This window comes from Columba livia, chromosome 2 (assembly GCF_036013475.1).
Source record: "Columba livia isolate bColLiv1 breed racing homer chromosome 2, bColLiv1.pat.W.v2, whole genome shotgun sequence".
NCBI classification, from domain to species: Eukaryota; Metazoa; Chordata; class Aves; order Columbiformes; family Columbidae; genus Columba; species Columba livia.
Window position 1 is genome coordinate 11,732,088 of NC_088603.1, and position 21,086 is coordinate 11,753,173.

The following is a 21,086-nucleotide window of genomic DNA, read 5'->3' on the forward strand; positions in this document are numbered from 1 at the left end:
GGCGTGTGTTCTCAGATGGCTCTTCTGGAATGAAGTAAATAGGTCACTGGTGATGCTCTTTACTCTTCACTGGCCATAAAGGGAGTGTCAGGAAACTTCTAGGCTGGTGTGTATAATTTTCGTTACCTGAATTCCAGCACGTTCAATCCCACTTTGTTTACCATCCACATTTTCCCTAACCATGGCTCTGTAAATCATTTATGACCTTAAAAAAATAAAAATCAACATAAACGCTATTGAATGAAAAAAGAAATGCTGTGCAGAGTGTGGCTGACCTGAGGTGCTAGGCACAGGTTACCTGAGATTAAATCATAAACATTACAGTACCTCATGCTCATTTGCAGAACAGTACAGAAAAATAAGTGGGCTAGAAGTGAAGTATTTTAAGGTACTGTACATTAATGACTCTTGCAGCTGACCACATTTTTATCTAAGGTCAATTAACTCCTCACACTACCAGTGATGATGCCTTTTGTAGCACATCTAAAAGTGAAAATACAGCCCTATACAGAGCCTTTCTAAATGTCTGAACACCAGACACGCACGTGACTTCCACAGGAGAGATTTCCACTGGCACGTGAGCCACTTCGAGCTGCGTTGTGACACAACATTTCCCTGCCACCGCTTCGTTAAACTACAATAGTCTAAAGGCAAGTTATTTAAGACAATGGCAAGTGGAAGACCATGGCTGTACAGTGTCCTTTAAAGCTCATCCAAAAAGAAAGGTCAAATTCTGCTGTCAGATGCCCATGGGTGACTCTTACTGAACAGATTTAATGCTCTTATATCCTCAGCCATAATTTATTTCAGGAACACAAAACTCTTTGACTCTCTAATACGTGCAACATTAATTACACAGTAAAACAGAAAAGAGACCCACTTGGAGAGGGCTCCTAAGAACATGCTTAACTTTAAAAATAAATGGTCCTGCTCACTCAATGGCAATTTATTTGCTTACCGTTAGAAATAAGTCTAAATCTGTCTAAATGTGCTGTTAAACTGCAGAACCAGTTATGAATTAAGAATGATTTTACAATTACAGCAAGTGCTACAAAATGAATATAAGTACCTTTCTACCCTGAAATACATCAAATCTTGGATTATCATTCACACTGGCTATTGCCTATTGTACCTGTACCACAGTAATCAGCTATCAACAAATTTCAGATCAGAACAGCATAGTAGGATTCCTGGCTTCAATAACAGGATGGAGAATCATATCCACTAGTCTCCATTTAATGTATAGCATTTAAAACACTCAGATCTGCATTTTGCAGGAGATATTAGTCATGTTTGGTCTATTAGAAATGGTAATACCAGAGCATTTATTAAGGGAAATGTAGATGTATTTTTCTTAACTATCTTCTCAAATATTCAAAGCAAAAAGGATCAAAACCTAATAAAAATCTCAGATCATTTGTTTAGTATTTTTCTGATTTGTTGAGCCTGTTATACTGGCTTCAGCAGAAGTTAATGACAACAAGTGAGCAGGTACAACAGAGCTATCAATACAGAAGTTTGCACTGGGGCTGAAACCTACTGGAAAACAGATTCCACAAAGCAAAAAGGTGTTTGCCTGAGGCAATTCAAACAAAAGCAGGTGGGGACTAATTAGGAAAAGGTATCTTCGGTATTCAGATACCTCTTGAAGAGCACATCTGTCAGGATTCTGTATAAATGCAAGCCTTTAATACTGGCTGAGTTGTGGAAACGTTGGAAACTGCTTTTTAAAGATACCCAGCAGCCTCCCTACTGTTTGCAACCATCAAATTGTGCACATAGTTAGCTCGTAGACTTGTTTAGTATTACCTTTTGAACTCTGTCTTTCTTCCTGCTTTCCTTTGGATTATTTCAGCCCCTGGTATCTTCTTTCAAAATTAAAGTAAAAGCTCTTCAGAGCCAAAACTAAACCCACATAAAGATCTGCTATTGCACTTAATGAAATGGGTTTCAGTGCAGATTATCTGGCTAGAGTACAGGTCCCAAGCCACATGCATTGATTATTATTACTATTCTGATATTATTACTATCAATATTTTATGTCAAATCTTATCTCAAAGTAGAAAAAGTTAACAAGGAAGGATTTTATAGAGCATTTTTTGGTCAGCTTACCTCAAAAGTATTTTTGGTCATGCCCGAGAGTCCATAATATGATGTACCCGTTGCAATAGCACACACACAAAGTTCCCCTATTTCATCTGTTTTACAGAGCTGAGGAATCCCATCTGGCTTCACTGAACACATTATAGCTGGAAGGAGAGAAAAGTACTTTAAAAAATGTTATAAAATGAGCTACAGAATAACATAAATGCTGTGGGAAAGACATCACAGTGGAGTTGACATAAACAAATAAATTATATGTAGACCAACGTCTAACATTTGTGTTCTCAAACATTAAGCTGTTCAACATTATAAATGTTATTTATATTATAAATACTATTTATTCAAAGAATGCAAAGATCTTTATGCAAACTCAGTCTTTACACTGATAACAAAACCTAATTTGCCTTGCTCTCTAAAATTTCAGTTGTTCTGTAATATTGCTGTGAAATGTGATTGTGTTCCCAGTTTTGCATACTGAAGAGTAGATTTGCTCCAGTCAGTGTAAAATGAAATACCCTAATGGAGTTCTCGATAATTTTACTGCCAGGGAGGCAGGCAACCAGGAAATCCACCTCTCCCAAAGTAGCAAGTAACACCATACCAAAGATGAAGATATTCTAGCAGCCTAGTATGATGGTTTTACTATGAATTTATCAGAGCTCAGACTCTCCCCGGTCTTACAGGACTGCAGAGACGGCAGGAGCCAAATGGGAGGGATTAGAAAGCACTGGTCTGAGGAAGAAACACTATTTCCTGTGTCAGCCGTGTGAATAAGAATCAGGTATGCCGCTTCAGCTGCAATCCCTGGAGCTGGAGTCCAGCATGTGTAGATTTTGCATGTGGAAAGAGGATATGATGAACAAGGGAGACAAGAAATGAATCAGTATGACTCTTAAGTACAATTGTAAAGAATCTTGAATGACCTTTCTGCCACTCTGAGAATAAACAGGAGTGTGCACTTTTATTAAAACAATCAGAATGTAGTTTGAAGTGCAAGATCTACAATAATATCTGAAATGAAAACTATTAGACAACAACCCATCTTATCTTCCTTTATTTCAAGTGGTTCAACTGAAGTTGTATAAGATGCATCAGTATGTTGTATTCCTTTGGTGCATAACAGACATTCTCTTATGAAAAACTACAGTTTTCTCCTTTTCTAGTTTCTATAACATCTCATTTAAAATCTAGCTCTCTTATGAAAAATCTTATCTTCATCTTTAGAATATATACTTTGAATTTATCAACATGAACTGTTCAGTCATACCTCCTCTTTCTCATAATGGGGCGATAGCACAAGATCTTTGGAAAAACATTCTTCAAGCCTTCAGAGAGCAATTTTGTTGATCCTTAGCACAGGTTATGAAAAATTTCACTACAGAGTCTCATCTGGGTCAGGTTTATGGATATTTACAGCTTCCAAACATCAGAATCCAACCTCCTTATTTTCTGTACCAGTATCTCAGAGTTAAGGAATGGATGTTCTGATGCGGTGACTGGTTGTTTAAAGCACACCGCTAACACGAGTAAAGACAGACACTGAGGGAAATGGAGAGAGGAAATCTTGGGATTTCCAAACCATCAAGGTTTACAAGGTAATGCTTTTGGACTAAAATGTTTTCAAGTACAATATATTCTAATCCCAAAGCTTGCAAAGTATGCCCACTTATGACTTTCTACAGCTAATTACTTAAACGGATGAATCACAGTATGTTTCAAAGGAAGTTCCTTACCTCCTGGCATCACTAAGCCAACATCCTGGACAGTCAGAACAGAAAGCTTTTCTTCAGAGTCCACTCGAATCACTCCGTAAGTGAGACCATGCATGGACAGAACTCCTCTGCCCGGAGGCTGGTTGCTGTCATCTGTTGGCCTGCAACCATGGGTTGGAACATCAGTGAACCAGCAGGCAGTCGTAAGCCAATTCTTAACAGACTACTATTGCAAATACTCCTCTGTTTGAGAGTTTAATATTTCACCTTCTTTTTCCCCCTACTAGAGCTGACAGAATCCTGTTTTGCCGTAATTTCTGAGTAATTTTGCCTGTCAACTCTCTCATTCAGTAGCCACCCACATATATGGGGCTGCCGAGATGAAAGTAACACGTAACGTTTACCCAAAACAACTTGTATTTAATTTTCAGATAGGTTCATAAAGGTTGTTTGATTACCCAAGTAAAGGCCTTTTGCGTTGTTTTAAAAATACCGAAAGGCAGTGCAGATGATGTGGAGGGAAACTGCACTCTAGATATTTGGAACTGATCAGTAAATTACTTGATAAACCGCGTTCCCTACTTTGGGGTGACCTAGGAGAATGAACTCACCTGTCAGACTAAATGCCCAACTCTAGCACACTGGTATCAAACCCAAGATTAGCGTACAAGTACGCTGTGTTTAAATCATAGATATGACTACCCACTCCCAATATTTAAGCATTTAAAATTAGTAAGCAGAAGAAATTAGATTGTAACACACCCACTGCAAAACATCTGTGGAAGCTGCAAGGACTTCACCATCTCTGTTCTAGTGCATATAATTGAACTCTTCCTATTCTAATTTACACCATGAAAATTAAAACAAATTACACCTTCATGGTCAAAGTGTTGCGGATGTGGCCTCTTTGTGATGCCTGTTTGCTCAGATTCACCACTAACACGCCGTACAATTCCATGGCATCAGCGCACACTGTCTGTCAACTTGTTCCAATATAAAACCACCTGCTGTATCAGTACAACTGTATGTATGTAGAGTAAGCCTTGAGCAAACACATGTTGACGTATGCAAGTTACTAAGTCAAGGGAATATGTCAGGGCTTTTCATGTCAGGGAAGATTCTTACACTGTCCTGCATTTTAAAACGTGAAACTGGAAGGTAACGTGATGCTGATTTGAGTGTGGATAATGCACCCATGTAGATAGATAGCCAGACTCCAGCTATTTTCAAGATGGATAAAAGAGCCAACATTTAGTTCAAGATCGTGCATTTTTCCTAAATAGTCCATTTTAACATAACCATTTTTTATCAGCTAATGTCCTTCTATATGACATTTCTCCTCTACTGTGCTTGAAGTACTAGATGGGCCTTGGCCAAGTATATTCACGTAAGACTTGCAGTGATCTGCACTATAAATTTCAATTAATAGGTTTTACAAAGCATATTTCTCAAGTGACGGTGTCAACAAAGAAGGATGTGGGCACGCTTGAAAACGCATTAGAGCATAACAAATGGTGCTAGTAAACAAGCAGCTGTGATAAATAACATTCCCATCATGTAAAGGGAACTTTTAGCGAGATTATTGATCAATTTCTTCTCACCCTTGCTCCCCAAAACACACATTTTACTGCTCATGAGAAGAAAAGTCTCATGAGAAGAAAAGTTTAATGCCAGAGTTAGGTTATGGTTGGACTCGATGATCTTAAGGGTCTCTTCCAACCAAAATGATTCTATAATTCTACAACATCACATTTTTAATTTTCTTTACACATTCAATATTTCTAATACTGGATTTGAAATTCTGTAAAACTGTTTGCTAGACAGAGATAAATCCTTTGATTAAGGTAGGAGCAACTAAACAAAGGCATAATTCCACTTACCTCATATACTAAGTAAATTTAGCTTAAACCAGCAGACAAACCTACCCCTTTAGTTTCCTTAACAATCAAAGAAGGACAATGAATGTGCCTCTACTCCAAAGCTGATTTGTTCATACTGAGTAGCTGTAGAGTATTTTGAGAACAGTTACTACTGCCATTCACAGGCATAATCTATTTCACCTCTATTTTTTGCCAGTCATTTAAATGAGTAAAGACCTGTTCTTAAACTTTTGCACTCCCTTAAGCAAGTGGGTTCAGACTAATATGCAGTAAACGAAAGGGAAATATCATAAAGAATTATTTGCATGACACATTCCTTTAAATATTAGGCTTTATGATTCAGCTCCAAGGCTAACGTACCTTTTAGTCTGCTACTGACTGCCTTTTCCTAAACTATCAGGGTATTTCAACTGAGAACTGGTTTTGTTACTCATCCTTGCAGGAAGATCAGTAAAAATACACCATAGATTTTGAAAGCCGGAGCATTAACAGGGAGCAATCTGGATCTGTGCTCTGCAGGGAGTCATTTTAATGCATACTTCAGCTGTAACTCTTTGGAACTTGTACAATAATGACTTTACTGTCAGTGGAGATGGCTTGAATAAAGTGAAAAATACTAAAGCTTCCAAGTTCAGCTGATATTATCCTACCATTAAACAGACTTCAAAAAAAGAGATACATGTTCAGTAACATTCACTGTAGTAAGAACTGCTCTATAATTACACAGTGAGGCACTGAAGATAAAAATGCCTTTTTTTTTTTTTTTTTAATTATCCACTATTTTATGTGCTAATATATTTTTTTTATGTAAGCTTTCAGTGCTAGGGAATTTGAAAGTGAACCTCTAGTGATTCAGATGGTTACTAGCGTAGACTTTAAGTCTAGAAAGGGCACATCAGCACACCATTCTCCCTTATGAAGAAAGGCTGAGGGAGCTGGGTCTCTTTAGTTTGGAGGAGACAGAGGGGTGATCTCATTAATGCTTATAAATATATAAAGGGTGAGTGCCACGAGGATGGAGCCAGGCTCTTCTCGGTGGCAAACAATGATGGGACAAGGGGTAATGGAATCAAGCTGGAACACAAGAGGTTCCACCTAAATTTGACAAAAAACTTCTTCTCAGTGAGGGTGCCAGAGCCTGGAACAGGCTGCCCAGGGAGGTTGTGGAGTCTCCTTCTCTGGAGACATTCAAAACCCACCTGGACATGTTCCTGTGTGACCTCACCTAGGCATTCCTGCTCCAGCAGGGGGATTGGACTAGATGATCTTTTGAGGTCTCTTCCAATCCCAAACATACTGTGATATGGCATATTGAGATACAGCGAGTTTTCCCGCTCCATAACCTGTGACCTGGGGCAGATTTTCCAGGGGTAGTGTAGGAAATGAAAACCCTCTCCTCTTAACCCATGCTCAGCACAGGCAACATCCCCTGCCCACCCACCTCCTCTCTGCACCAACAAGCAAGAGCTCATTCCAAGGGAGTGAGGGTCTGCACAGCCTGTGGCAGGGAAACCCATCGCAAGGGAAAACCAATGTAGTCCTTGGTACCAAGCTGAGAACAGGCTGGTGGAGCTGAATGAAGGGCTCTCTGAGATCCTGGAGTTCACAGAAAGACCACTAACCTGGACAGGACACATCCCTCCTGGAGAACTTTCGGCTGCTTCAAGCTAATAATGAGGTGGCTGAAAGTCAACCACGCTCTTGGCCTCAGGCCCTTCTTCCTGTGATGTTTCATTAGAACGCTAAATGAAAACCTAATTAAATTTCACTTGGACAGTGTATTTTAAACTCTGTAGCAGGAAGTATTTTATTTAATGCTATTACAGTGCTTTACACTTTTATACTGCGTGTTTTAACATGTGAAACAATTATAAACTGCTGTAAAAATCAGAATTTAAAAACAAAGCACCTACTGTTCAAGGCACAGTTTTTGGAGAACTCCGCCAAACCAGACAACAGTTATGCCATTTACTGAGTGCTGTAACACTAATGACAGGTGACTGCTGCATACTGACATTTGTGTACATAAGGCTTACCACTTTTACGACAATTTATCAATTTTATTTCTAGGCACAAACCCTCCAGACTCAAAGGGAATTTCCAGATGATTACTGAGAGTCTAAGAATGGTTAAAAAGCGTCAGTCAGGCAAAAACAACCTGCAGAATGTCATAATTCTCTTTAAACAGACTACTTTAAAGCATGATTTTCCTTGATAGCAATTCTACTTAAATCCCCACACTTTAATTAATTTTATGCTTACGATGGCATTTTCCCACTTCTTTTTACAAAATTGGCTATTTCATTTAAAATCAGATAAAATGGTAGAAATGGGAACTATACTACAAAGCACTCTGAAGTTAAACTAATACTCCACAAATTCTTTTTGTCTTCTTCGGACATAAACAAAATTATTACTAAAAATGTCATTCAGCAGTTAAGTATGCAGGTTCATATTTGGAATACATTTTTCATCTCTTTTCAAACGGCCACATACATTTGGTGTGACACCGTACCTTCGAATGGCCACAGTGAGAGCTTCCGGAGAACTAGCGCAGGGACAAATGACCTCCTGTCTCAGACCTTTACTTTGGAAGACGTTGAGAAATGCATCACAGGAAGAAATAGACCCTGAGGTAAAGGAAAAAAAAAAATCAGAGGAGAAAACCAATTGGTTTCTGAAGCGATGCTATTCAAACTGCAAACTTAGTATCAAATATATATGCTTTTCAGAAGAAAAAATATAAAATGGATCCATGTCTACCCAGAAAGAAGTCATAGCTGCTACAACATTCTATGTGTATTTACAGTTGTCTATGCGTACAGAGAATAAAGACTGATTTTTGAGCATTAAGTCCTCTCACTATGCTTAAGTAGAAATGCCATTACTGCCAGATTTACAGTATGAATTTCATTACAGTTTTCTTTTTTTAGGATGAGATTAATTAAAGATTTAGTTCAGAAGCTCAAAGAAAAACTACTACAAACAAAGAAAACACCTATACCTTGGTGTCTTAAACAATACAGGGAAACAGTTGATGCCATTGTCACAAAGTGATCCAGATGTGGTTCTCTAGACTAGTGTATTACACTAAAATTCTAAGTTACTTCTGCATCTGAGCGCCATAATTCAGAAGAAATGTTCTGATCCTTTCTATAGCTTAAGGTTATTTACTTCAGTCTTTAACACTGTCATGTTAAACTAAACTGGATTTACTGAAACTTACGTTATATGGAATATCAAGTTTGCTTCAGGATTAGCTGAAGAAAAATATATGTAAAGAAATCCAAAATTAATTACAGTTTCTATAAATATCATACAGTTTGCAGTAAACAAACCCTACACTTTGTAAATATTTTAGCTAAGATGACTGAAGATTGAAACTTTAAATGCAAGACAGAAAACGCTCCTTATTCCCCACAGGCCTTACATGGGTTTGCACCATCAGCCACTATCAGCATCCGCAGGGAGGAGAGGTTGATGTCCCTCTGATCTCGATGTGCCACCAATGCCCAGTGCATGTCTCTGGATTTTACACAGGCAACTTTTGCTGCAATTAGAATGGGAAGATTACTAATACACCATATCAAAGCTACACAGCGGTATTACCAATTTGTGCTTTTGACTTTGACTATCAAGCATATTTCTATTCTTGGTCCTTACCTTTGTACTGACAGACTTTTTGTATCCATGACAGTGGATTCACTTTCATTAAGGAGTATGGAATACTTATAACATGCATCATGTTCATGACACTCTGAAATCAAATAAGATAAATGGGTTTTATACAGCAATCGTGGTAATTATTTACAGTGCGTTACGGGCAAGGACATCTATGCAAATCAATCTACGCTTTTTTATTGTTAGTGCTGGTATTTATCTTTTCCTATCTAGCTATCTACAGTAAGATGAAACAGACTAATGCTTTAATTAAGGATTAAGGATTTAGACTAACCAGATCATAATTTTGAGCAGTACTGAAAAAAATGAAACCTATTTTATTTCTACTTATACTCTAAATGATTCACTTGAAATAGAAAAATATAAAAAAATATTGGATGAACCATGTCTGCATGTTTGCTATGTAGGTTAATATAATCCCTAAGTTTTCTGAACTTCAGTATACATGAAGACCCTTTACCGAAAACGACAAGTAACGGCACCATATCTCTCTAAAGAAATCCATGTCTGTGAAGACTGAAAAACTACTAATGGTAGTAGGGCACAAATTATTTAAAAGACAATAGACAGAGAAATTGGATTCACAGATTAAGCAGAGATCGATTTATTTTAACAGAAAATAAATGAAGGAGCTTTTCGTCCTTCTCCAGGTAGGCTAATTCCAGTATTTTCAACAAGGTCATGAAAAGTTGCAGGAAGTTTAGAAAAAGCAGCTGAGTGAAACCCATGACAGATCCAAACCCACACTCCCAGTCTGAGGCAACTGCTTTCGTGATTTCTCAGTGTTACTATTCATCAGACAGGCTGTGAACGAGCTCCTGCATTACTTCTGTTACCATCCAGAAACATCTTGAGGACAATGCATCTCCACTCACAGCAGCTCAGGTTAAATACAGTATATGTTATGGAAAACCTAGGCTTAAGAAAGGCAAAGTGTCTCTCTAGATTAGTCATCTAAACACTTGTAGAACTAGAAAAGATAGCTTTCTTTTCAGTCTGGCACAAGTGTAGGTACAGCAAAAGCACTTACAGGCATGTCATGTAAACACTGAAGATCATAGAAAGATTAATAGCAAAGGAAGGCATAGAAAAGCTCCATTCGATTATGGCTTTCAAATTCAGTCATAAAGATGCTTTTTTAAAATGAGAGGGCCTGTACATCCTGGGATGCCCAGACAGCAACCCCTCAAAACCTGGTATCTGTTCTTAAAATGACCAGTGAATGGCAAGTATTTTGTCAGTCACTGACTGCAGCAACACCTTTAGAAGAAATCCTTAAAAACATGTTAGCTGCCTCTCATGTCAAGACATGAGGAAGACATTCAAACAGCAAGTAGACAATTTACGCAATTTCAAGTATCAGAAATGTTTTAGTGTAAGCAAAACCATCTGTTGGTGGGAGTTTTGATAGAGAAGCTAGTCAGTGGGAATATAGCTATGCCATTGGATCATATCTTTAGACAGGCAAGTATTCATTTTATTTGTTTCTGCTGTAAAGTCTGATCTCAAAATCACACATAAGTAAGATCAGAGTAACACAGTAAGAATGGGGCCAGAGTACTTGACATGATGTGTAAAAATACATTGGTGTCTCTACTGTATTCATTATGGGTAAGCGCACTAGCAGAAGATCATGGGTTTAAGTCACATATTTTTGCTTTCAAAGCAAAAAAATATGTATTAAAAGAAACTGTAGGACATCCCAGTTTGTGGCAGTAATAAGCATATAAGGTTAGTTTATTTTCAAACACTCACACAAAATCAGAAAAAACATACTTACTGTAAGAATCCCATGCCATAAACCAACATCCTTCTTGAAATCTAATACATTCACGATTGTTTCAGCTGTCCAACAAAAACAGAACAGAGTTTATTTTTTAGAACATGGCACTGACCCAAGGCAAACCCACTCAAAAGAAGGAAGCTTCAGTATAACATGACTGATGATCTCAAAGCTTAACTTTCACAGTAAGTCTCCACTGCAGGATTTGTATTGGCTATGACATTATTTGTATGTCTCGTGAAGTTATTGTAAACGTGCGCATATTTTCTAAAACCAATGAAAAAAAAAACAGGTGTTTTAATCTAGAAGCCTTTGACACAGATCTATGGAAAAGATAAGACAGGATCCTGATGAGAAACAAATTAGAGTTCACAGGTGATTTTTAAGGCTGAAGCAAGGGCAGTGTACTCCATACCTTCTGTGTATCCACACGCCTGGGTCAGAGCTTGGCAGTGCGTCAGCAGTGCGATCCTCGTCACAGTCACCCCGAGCACGCTTCCATCTTTACAGGTTTTGTACTAAAAGAAATAAGCAGGGAATGTCAACATGAAATACTTGCCCTATTTCCATTATTTAATAGCTACGTTTCAAGTGTTTGCTATGGAGGTGAATGATGGACGTATCTAATGACTCTATTTTAAGAAGGCAGCAGTATTGAGGAGTTTGGGAGGCATTTTTCTGTTAAAAGACACATTTTTTCAGATAGGCTTTCTCTTTGTGGCTGAAGCTTCCCAGGCTTGTTATCAGAAATCCGTCTGCTGTTTGAATACAAGCATTATGAAAAATAATTCTAACAATTCTGATCACGTTAATGACTAGAGGACTGGCTAGATTTAGCAGAGAATAACCTAGTTCAGTCTGCTCCGTGTTCACGTTAGATTTTATAGGCCAACCCATAAACCTGAGCTTCTCCCTTCTGTGTCTTACAAGGAATGGGATAAGAGCTGAGTGCAGAATCCTTGCTGGGAGCTGTTATAATAATCTATAGATATACACTCTGAAATACACAAGCTCTTTGATCAGAAGAACATGAACAAATCATGAGAAAGCAGCATAAAGAGGAGGTTGGAGATCAATTCTGATGATTGCAGTAATTTTTGCAACTTTATTCAAGCGTTTGAAAACTACCAGTGGCAATTAAATTAAGCATTTATCTTCCTCCATGATGAAGATAATCAGCAAGATTGAAAATAGGGGTATCTCTGCTTCTGTAGTCCCGTGTCTGAGTGCATGAAGATAGGAAATACCTTTGCTCTGTTCACTTGAACTTATTGTCTTTGAATAATCATTTAAATTCAACACTAAAGTCACTGAATTCAAGGCATTCAAGTCTAAGCAGAAGTGGGAAAAAATAACAGAAAATAATAAATGAGAAAAATTAAACTTAACAGCATTGCTAGTATTCCCTTCCTGATGCTGGTCTTTTTGGGGGGAGCACGACTCACAAAGCAGTAAGTGACAGGCAAGAATTTGAACAAGAAATTCCTTCTCTTTCAAAGGGTCTGAAGGTTGTGATATGAGAACTGAAGCTTCACTGTGAAACTTGCCATCTATCCATCGCAAAGCTACTGGACAAACCCACATTGTGAATGAGACTGAGATTGGTCAAGGCAAGTTTAATATAATATTGTGGCAGCCACATAGAAGACATAAAAACATTAACAACAGAAACCCCCAAAATGCAATTTAACAGTTCATTAACTTTTCTGAAATCAATATCCACTATAATTTATTAGAAAATAGTACTTATTAACAGGCTAAACCAGGACAGTCTTCGCTTCTGTGACTAGTTAATGAATAACAATGTTTACCTAATCCAGAAGTGTCACATACAATCATTTGAGGAGAAAATGCATCTTCACTAACTCACCTCTATGTAAGCTGTGTCATTGTTTGCGTCCTTGATGTGTGGGAACCAGTCACGAGGCGGCTTGGAGAGGTGTTTAGACTCTGTGACAAACCACAGCAGCTTTGGCCAGCCTGAGGTACACAGAAAAGTCAGCTTTTGTTGAGTTTCTGCTGGCTAAGACAAGATAAAACTCCTCCCTGCCAGAGTTCTCTTCCCAAATTCCTCTGTCACCATTTACTAAACATTGCTTCTTTTAAATGCCAGCACAGCATGGGAAACAAGATTTTCCATAACTGCTTTTTAAACACAGCTCTCCTGGCCTTCTCAGGCAATCCCTGAAGAAACGGCTGGGCAGCTGAAGCTGTTATTGACCCAAACGGTTTATGACCACTCTCCTGGCAGAGGTTACTGTCCCCACCACTAAGCTACAGCACTGAATCGTACGAATGCTTCTCATCTACTCCAGTCCTAAGCCTGTTGGTTTGATCTCGCCTGTGGGCACAGAGGATCTCAGCAGCACTGGTGCTGCTGGGCAGCCCTGAGGACCAGGCAGTGACACACAGCAGGGCAAGCGCGTCCCCGCAGCTGCGGCTGCTCCTCTGAAAAGTGCTTCATCACCGGCCTCATCCTCACCCACCGAAACCAAACAAGAGCAATGACTGTAATTGCAGTAAATGACCCACGTTATCCACGGCAAGCAAGGGTCGGCTTACCTTTAAACTGTGGTATCTCTCCTGTGGGGCTTTTGGGCAGTCCTTTATGGCATGCGTCACTAGTCAAGGCCACAGTCACTCCACAGCTTCCAAGCAAAAAGCCTATTTGTTGACTTCCTGCATCCTAAGAAATATCAAAATAAAAGCAATACACAGAATTGATTAGAAGTGGTTGCAGGCTGAAAACGTTATCGTCCTTTGGCACATTATCTTGAGAGGAAAACAGTCTCTTTCCTTTACACATCTTGACTGATTAGCAAAATTCATTTGCACATTGACAAAGGAATTCCACAACCCAGACATCCTCTTGTCTGCAATAACATAAACCATGGAGAGAACTGAAGCCATCCAATGGCACCTGCCCTCACATCTCATCAGAAACCATGATGAGTGTCTGGGAGGAGCAGCTGATATGCCAGAGGGTTGTGCCATTCAGAGGGACCCCTGAAGAAATGGCCTGACAGGAACCCCACAAAGTACCACAAAGGCAAATGTGAAGTCCTGCACCAGGAACAAGCCCCTGCACCAGCACGAGCTGGGGGCTGACTGGCTGGAAAACAGCTTTGTAGTAAAGGACCTGAGGGTCCTGGGGGATGCCAAGATGAACGTGATCCAGCAACGTGCCCTTGCACAAAGAAGACAAATAGTATCCTGGGCTGCATTAGGCAAAATATTGCCTGCAAGCTGAGGGAGGGGATACTTCCCCTCCACTCACTGTTGGTGAGGCACATCCCGAGTGCTGAGTCCAGCGCTGGGCTTCCAAGTACAAGACATGGAGCTACTGGACAGAGTCCAGTGAAGGGCCACTATGCTATCTAAGGACTGGAGTATCTCTCCTATGAGGAAAGACTGAGAGAGTTGGGACTGCTCATCCTCAAGAAGAGAAGGCTCAGAAAGTGTCCTGGGTTTGGCTGGGATAGAGTTAATTTTCTTCCTAGTAGCTGGTATAGTGCCATGGTTTAGTATGAGAAGATTGTTGATAATACACTGATGTTTTGGTTGTTGCTAAGCAATGTTTAGAACCAGTCAAGGACTGCATAGTGAGGAGGCTGGTGCGGCACAAGACGTTGGGAGGGACACAGCCAGGGCAGTTGACCCAAACAGATATTCCATTCCATGTGACATCAAGCTCAGTATATAAACTTGGGGAGTTGGCCAGGGGGCAGCAACCACTGCTCAGGAACTGGCTGAGTATTGGTTGATGGGTGGTGAGCAACTGCATTGTGCATCACTTGTTTTATATATTCTATTATTATTATTATTACTAATAATAATTATTATTTTCCCTTCCTGTCCTATTAAACTGTCTTTATCTTAACCCCTGAGGTTTATCTTTTTCCCGATTCTTGCCCCCAAACCACTGGGGCGGGGGAAATGAGCAGATTGCTGTTGTACGGTCTTTAGCTGCCTGACGGGCTGAAGTGCAACGGCAGGAAACTCATCCATGTGTACAAACATCTGAAAGGAAGGTGTGAAGACCGAGCCAGGTGCTTTCCGGTGGTGCCCAGTGAAAGGACCCAAGGCAATGGGCCCAAACCAATGCAGAGGAGGTTCCCTCTGAACATCAGGAAACACTTCTTTATTGTGAAGGTGACTGGCACAGGTTGCCCAGGGAGGTTGTAGAATCTCTGTTCTTGAAGATATTAAAAAGCCACCTGCACATAGTCCTGGGCAACCTGCTCTAGGTGACCCTGCTTGAGCAGGTGAGCTGGACCAGACAATCTTCAGACGTCTCTGCCAGCCTCAACCACTCTGTGATTCCGTGCCAATTCTAGGAAATAATACGGGTTATAGATGCTCCCAATTCGAGAAAGCTTTCAACCCTTAAGATGTTATGATGGGCGTACAGTGGTGACAGTATCACTATTTATGCTGATCTAATCTGACTGTCAATAACCATTTCATTGAGTAGTTACAGACACATCTCAGGAGCACTACAGACAGTCAAGTGCCCATTAGAGAAAGTACATTACATTTTACTTTCATCAAGGGGATATAGGCAGCGAGGCTAAAAAGTCATGTAATGATTTTCAAGTCTAGGCCATAGCTGTTCTTTACGAGATGCTGTGCTTCTACAGCATTATATCTGCTTTATGTATAGTGTCTTGTCATGATTCTTTCATGAACTTTACATCTATCTACTAAGCTCTTTAACAGAGCAAAGCCCTAGATGTAAATGCATCTTTCTTCTCAGAATGATTCTACAGAAAATAGCCTACGGAGTCTTAAAAGATCAAATTAAAATATCTTTCAAATCAACCATAAAGCCCACTTAACCACAGAAGCAACCAGAAATACAGAACATTTGCCTTAATCTATTGATTTATTCAAAGCAAAACTGGATGATGGAAAGAAAGCCCCAAAGCCTATCTGACTAATTTTTAATGCAATTTTTATGTAGTTAAATAAAGCCATCTAAAATGGTGAAGCAACGAAATCAGAGGAAATACAAATTATTTGTTTTCCATACCACCTCAAAATATGTATATGGCACCAATTATCAGAACTTTTGATAGCTGAGCAAACAATGTGGGACAACAAACTGATCTGTCAAAACTATGCTATGTAACTCCTTCCATCAAGAATTACTGCATTTGCCTTTACTTCCTATAACCAGAATGCATTTAAAACCAGGAAAAATTGACAAGGTACCTTTTCAGGAAGGCTTTTTAAAATTAAGCTTGTGCATCCTCTTTTTCCAGTAAAAAAACAGACAAGGAGAGTGATCTTTGGGCAACAGAGAATAATACTGGTGTATCCATAAATAACGTTTTGGGGAACATGTTGTCAACCCCACTGCACCTGCCCCAGGACAGCTTCCAGGACAAAAGGGCTTTGTCAAGCGTTACTGTCCTCACTGACTCTTGTGTTGATTGGTCCATATCTATGTTGTCAAACCCTGGGACAAATGCTTAGCCAGATCGGATCCTGGTTCCACATTAGGATGCGACCTGGCAGCTCCACTCTTGAATTCTGCTCAATGGAAGGAAATGTGGGTCTCTGACCAGCGCAGGTGAGACGGGTTTCCTTGGAGCTCCCTCAGAAGGAATGTCAGGAAGACGAGGGCTGGAGTGCTCCATGGAGAACATCACTCCCTGAGCAAGACACAGCCTCTGGGACCTGCTACTCTACCATGTATAAAGGGAGGTCACTGGTTTATTAAAGTACCACATCCATACTAACACTACTCCAAATTTCCCACTAAATTCAAACTAAAAAATGGTTACCAATATATGTACACGAATGACTTTCCAAATAGCACTTAAAAATGCAAACAAATTTCATAATTCAATGTAGCAACTGCATCCCTCTCAATTTAAAATTAAAAATAAAATGTTGTTGTAACTGTATGCCCTATAAAAGACTTCTACCATATGGTCTCACCACTGTACCAAGAAAATGCTGATTCCCAAGCAATACAATTCCATTTAATGCGGGACTTATAAGCAGAAACTAACCTAATAAATTTCATTAAGAAATCTAACATACATAAAGCAGTAGAAAGTGTGGACCTTAGAGCATCAGCATATCATGGCTCTGGAGGATGCACCAGTTAAGAAACGATCTGTCAAGCTCTTCTCATAGCAAAACAAAACAACAGGAAAAGGAAACTCCCATTAACAGTTTAAGTTTTTTAGATAACACAGGCAAGAATGACCATGGTTCCACTTAGTGCCTTATCAACCGGTTTACAGCATGTCCACATAAATATTATTCGTTTGTAGTAGTTCACATACGAGTGGAAAGATCATATACAAATTACTCAAACTACTCACCTGCCACAGTTTCTAGTAATAGTCTGTTTTACATTAGGACAACCTCACCTCAAATAGCACTAAAATCTGCACCCCATTCTTTTCTGTACAGTCAATTCTTTCATTTGAATGAACATGGCTAAAGAATTACGTGACACAACACTACTACAGGAGATGGGAAGAATTTCACCGTGTGTGGACAACACCCCGTGTTTTTTACAGACTTTGAAATCCTATGCCATGCCCTTGGTGTCCACACGAAATCCTGCCTTGCAAGACAAAATCAAGACGCTGAAGTTGAGCTACTGTGATAGACACTGTTCCCAACGGCCTTAGATGCTCCAGTTGAGGATCTCATGGTACAAACACAACCAAGCTTTCTGGCAGTCTGCTCACCTGTGTGCATCATTTGCACTTCCAGTCTCAGTCTCACACCTAACTGGTTGTCACCACCCCTCGCCTGCTTCTGGTGGCTTCATCCTGACATAGAAGCGAGAAGTACTGCAGGGAACAGACAAATGCAAAGGGGTCGACATCCCCTGCCCCAAGCAGGTGCCCCTGTGATACCTGCTGCCCCACAGACACATTTGTTTCTAACTACTCCAGCGGTGTTGAGTTACTGGACTGACAGGCAGGAGGTGGAAGATCTGAAACCATCTCAAGCTGAGAGCCTTATACATCCCACAGACACACCGCGACCTTACTTGAACACCCAAGCATGCAAATATGATCATCTTTGCTGTTCCTAATACAAGATGAGCCCAGAGCACTCAGGACCTTGGGTAAAACGTGTAGGTTTGAAAAGCGAAGTTTGAGTTGAAAATGTGTGAAGCATTCAAAGCTCCCATGTGGGCCAGGAAAAAGACTACTGACCTTAAAAGCATTGATTATTTCAGATTTCAGAGACAAGCTATTGGCATGTCTTTTGAGTAATGTAAAATATATGTCTGCACTGCTGGAAACTTCTTTGTAAGTAGAAAAAAAAAGAGAAACCAAATTATCTGCTGCTGAAACAAAAACTCCTCCTTCCCTATAAATAAAACCACTCTCTTGCCCGTAAAGAAAATATACTTTCACGGCACACTGTATTGTCAGCAGTGTTATTTGCTGTTTTGGTAATTTATGCTAATCTGCCACTTTGGCAACCCCTCCGCTTGCCACAAACACTTAATTTTGCTGAATTTTGTGAGGGTAGAAAAAAACCTCAGGGAGCCCGTGGAGACCACGGGAAACAACTCAACCAACACAGTCCCAACTGCACAGACAGAGAGAGACTTGCCAGCGATGCTCATTGTCAAATCCTCCACAATTCACAGTTTCAAATGACATGTAATGCAGGTGGAAGGCAAAAGATAGAGCTGAGATATTGTAGCATGAGCTTTGAGACCAATTGCTGACTTTGGAACTATCATTTTACATTTCTTGAAGGTGCAGCACTTGCTGAGGTATGAAAAATGAGGTCTGCATAGCTTTAGACTATGCCTGCACACACCTAGAGAGATCAATGTTTCAGATGAAGCGAGCTGGAAATCCTCTCTGCTGTAGGTAGCCGTTCATGGTTCTCTAAAGAGTTTTATTAAAGGTTCCCTAAAGGTTTTCACCAGTACCTGGAGGCAAATGGTCTTCTTTCTGCTGCGGAGAGCGATAATTCATTGTCGGGATAAAAAAATCCCACATGTGGTTGCATTTCAGCATGCTGTTAATGTCATTTCTATAACGCTTTGTGAGAGTATCTGTGTGAAGGAAAACAATTATGATCCTTTCTCTGTGAGTGAGAGTGCATGTCCTTATCTAATAAGGAAGGAAGGAAGAGACAGCCTGCGCAAAAGTTGGGCTGATAAAGGTTACTCCTGTCCACTTGCAAATCCCAGACTGCTTTCAAAATGAGAATTATGTGGTGAAGCATTGCAGACTGAACTTATCTTGTTTTCTGTTACGATGCTTATTTGAGCTCCATTTGCCCTTACCCAAACAAAAATTTGCTGGTAAGGAACAAATAGAGCAACCATCAGACGTAAAGGTCAAGCATCACCAGTTCTGAACCAAAAGTGAAAAGGCATCAGGGAAATCCTCTATTTTTAAAACACAAATATCAAAGACCTTAATAAACATTAAACATGAAGCAGATGCAATCCTCATACCAGTTTTAAGATGAAGGAATCAGCTGTCTCCTCAGACAGACCTTTGGTATCTGGTTGCAATTTGTATGTGAAATCTGCAATTGTGAGTAGTCTTAATGTCTAAAAGTCTCAATGAAAGCAAGACACTGGTTATTTTTGGCAGGGGCTGCTGCATGAAATGTGATATGCTCTCTAGGAAACTACCATTTCCCAAACTCCAAAACATAAAAAGAAAACGTGGACTTTGAAGGGCCTGGGATTCACTATGGCCAACCATCCCTGCTCATTGCCCAAGGCGTGGGGAGGGCAGGGGGGCACAGGGCTCAGTGGGCTCCAGCAGTTTGCACCAGGGCTCACGTGGGGCTGGGGGCACTTGTGTTCTCTGGAGGGATGGGAAAACTGTGTCACTGAAAAGAAAATATCTAACACTGTATGCATATTTTAAATCCAGTGGAGAAAGAGATGCATCGTCAAAAGATGTTTAGAAGTGTGTAGAGCCGCAGTGTTTCTGGCACACTACAGCCCAGCGGTGACTAAAGCTGAGGGGAAACAAAACTCATTTTATCTCAGGCACTGAAACACCAGGAAAGGCATCAAGGTGTATTTCCTTTGGAATACAACTCTGCCTTCAAACTAGGACAATTTCACTGTCTTTAAAGAAATACATCTCTCCGGCTACTGGTAAAGCTTTAACAACCTAACTTCTCAGGATTTAATAAAAAGAGCTTGTGGAAAACAGTTTCTACCCCGTATGAAGCATCCTTTAAAACAGAACAAAACAAAACCAAACCCAAATGTCCTGGAGCGGGTAACTCTAGATTTCCTTTGACAATGCACACGCACATTCTTCCAGCCCCACTGTCAGAGCCAGCGTCTGGCAGAGCACAGAAATGCTGCTGGAAGCACACACAGCATCAAATCTAACTCACTAGACAAGAGTGTTTTGACTGAGAAATAGATTTGCACACGCTTTCATGTCTTACTCCACTACAAGTACTCTCTGCCTATGATAAGGAGGCCATAAAGATCTATGGTGCTGCTCTGTTCACATGTTCACAGCATGTGATTGAGCATAACTACGAATGTGCTTGGAGGACAAAACGATCTTGTTTTAAGATTAAAACTGATTAGCTCCCCTGACTGTATCAGAGCAGAATAATAATAATTTTGATGGTGCCGATCAAATGGAAAAAAACATGAACCTAAAAAATGTAAAGAAAAAGAAATCAAAAATATGTTTTAAAATCTTTTCATAAGGGAAACGATAAATCGCTATTTGAACTAGAACTTGACATGTCGAAAATCCCATATCATCTACTTTGATGGTGTGTTCTATGATATATAGTTTGCAATTCACATCATACCACACATACAATGAAACAATTTGTAATACTGCAGCTTCAGACAAGATTAACAAAAGTAGCAGCTCTGAAGGAAGAGATGTTGTATAGAACATACTGTTTGCTAATGTTTGGGAAACAAAATATTGG

General features: G+C 39.9%; 1 protein-coding gene across 4 annotated transcripts in view; it reads right to left on the bottom strand.

The window, feature by feature from the left end:
* Nucleotides 1-21,086, bottom strand: part of DIP2C (disco interacting protein 2 homolog C) — a 322,911-nt gene that overhangs the window by 68,752 nt on the left and 233,073 nt on the right. For all 4 annotated transcript variants that reach the window (XM_065050486.1, XM_065050483.1, XM_065050485.1 and 1 more), the window contains 9 exons: nt 13,722-13,845; nt 13,030-13,139; nt 11,575-11,677; nt 11,157-11,221; nt 9,359-9,452; nt 9,126-9,245; nt 8,211-8,325; nt 3,837-3,976; nt 2,113-2,249 (listed from right to left, as the gene is read on the bottom strand). In XM_065050486.1, the coding sequence (XP_064906558.1) occupies nt 2,113-2,249; nt 3,837-3,976; nt 8,211-8,325; nt 9,126-9,245; nt 9,359-9,452; nt 11,157-11,221; nt 11,575-11,677; nt 13,030-13,139; nt 13,722-13,845 (1,008 nt within the window). The remainder of the gene's footprint in view (nt 1-2,112; nt 2,250-3,836; nt 3,977-8,210; nt 8,326-9,125; nt 9,246-9,358; nt 9,453-11,156; nt 11,222-11,574; nt 11,678-13,029; nt 13,140-13,721; nt 13,846-21,086) is intronic.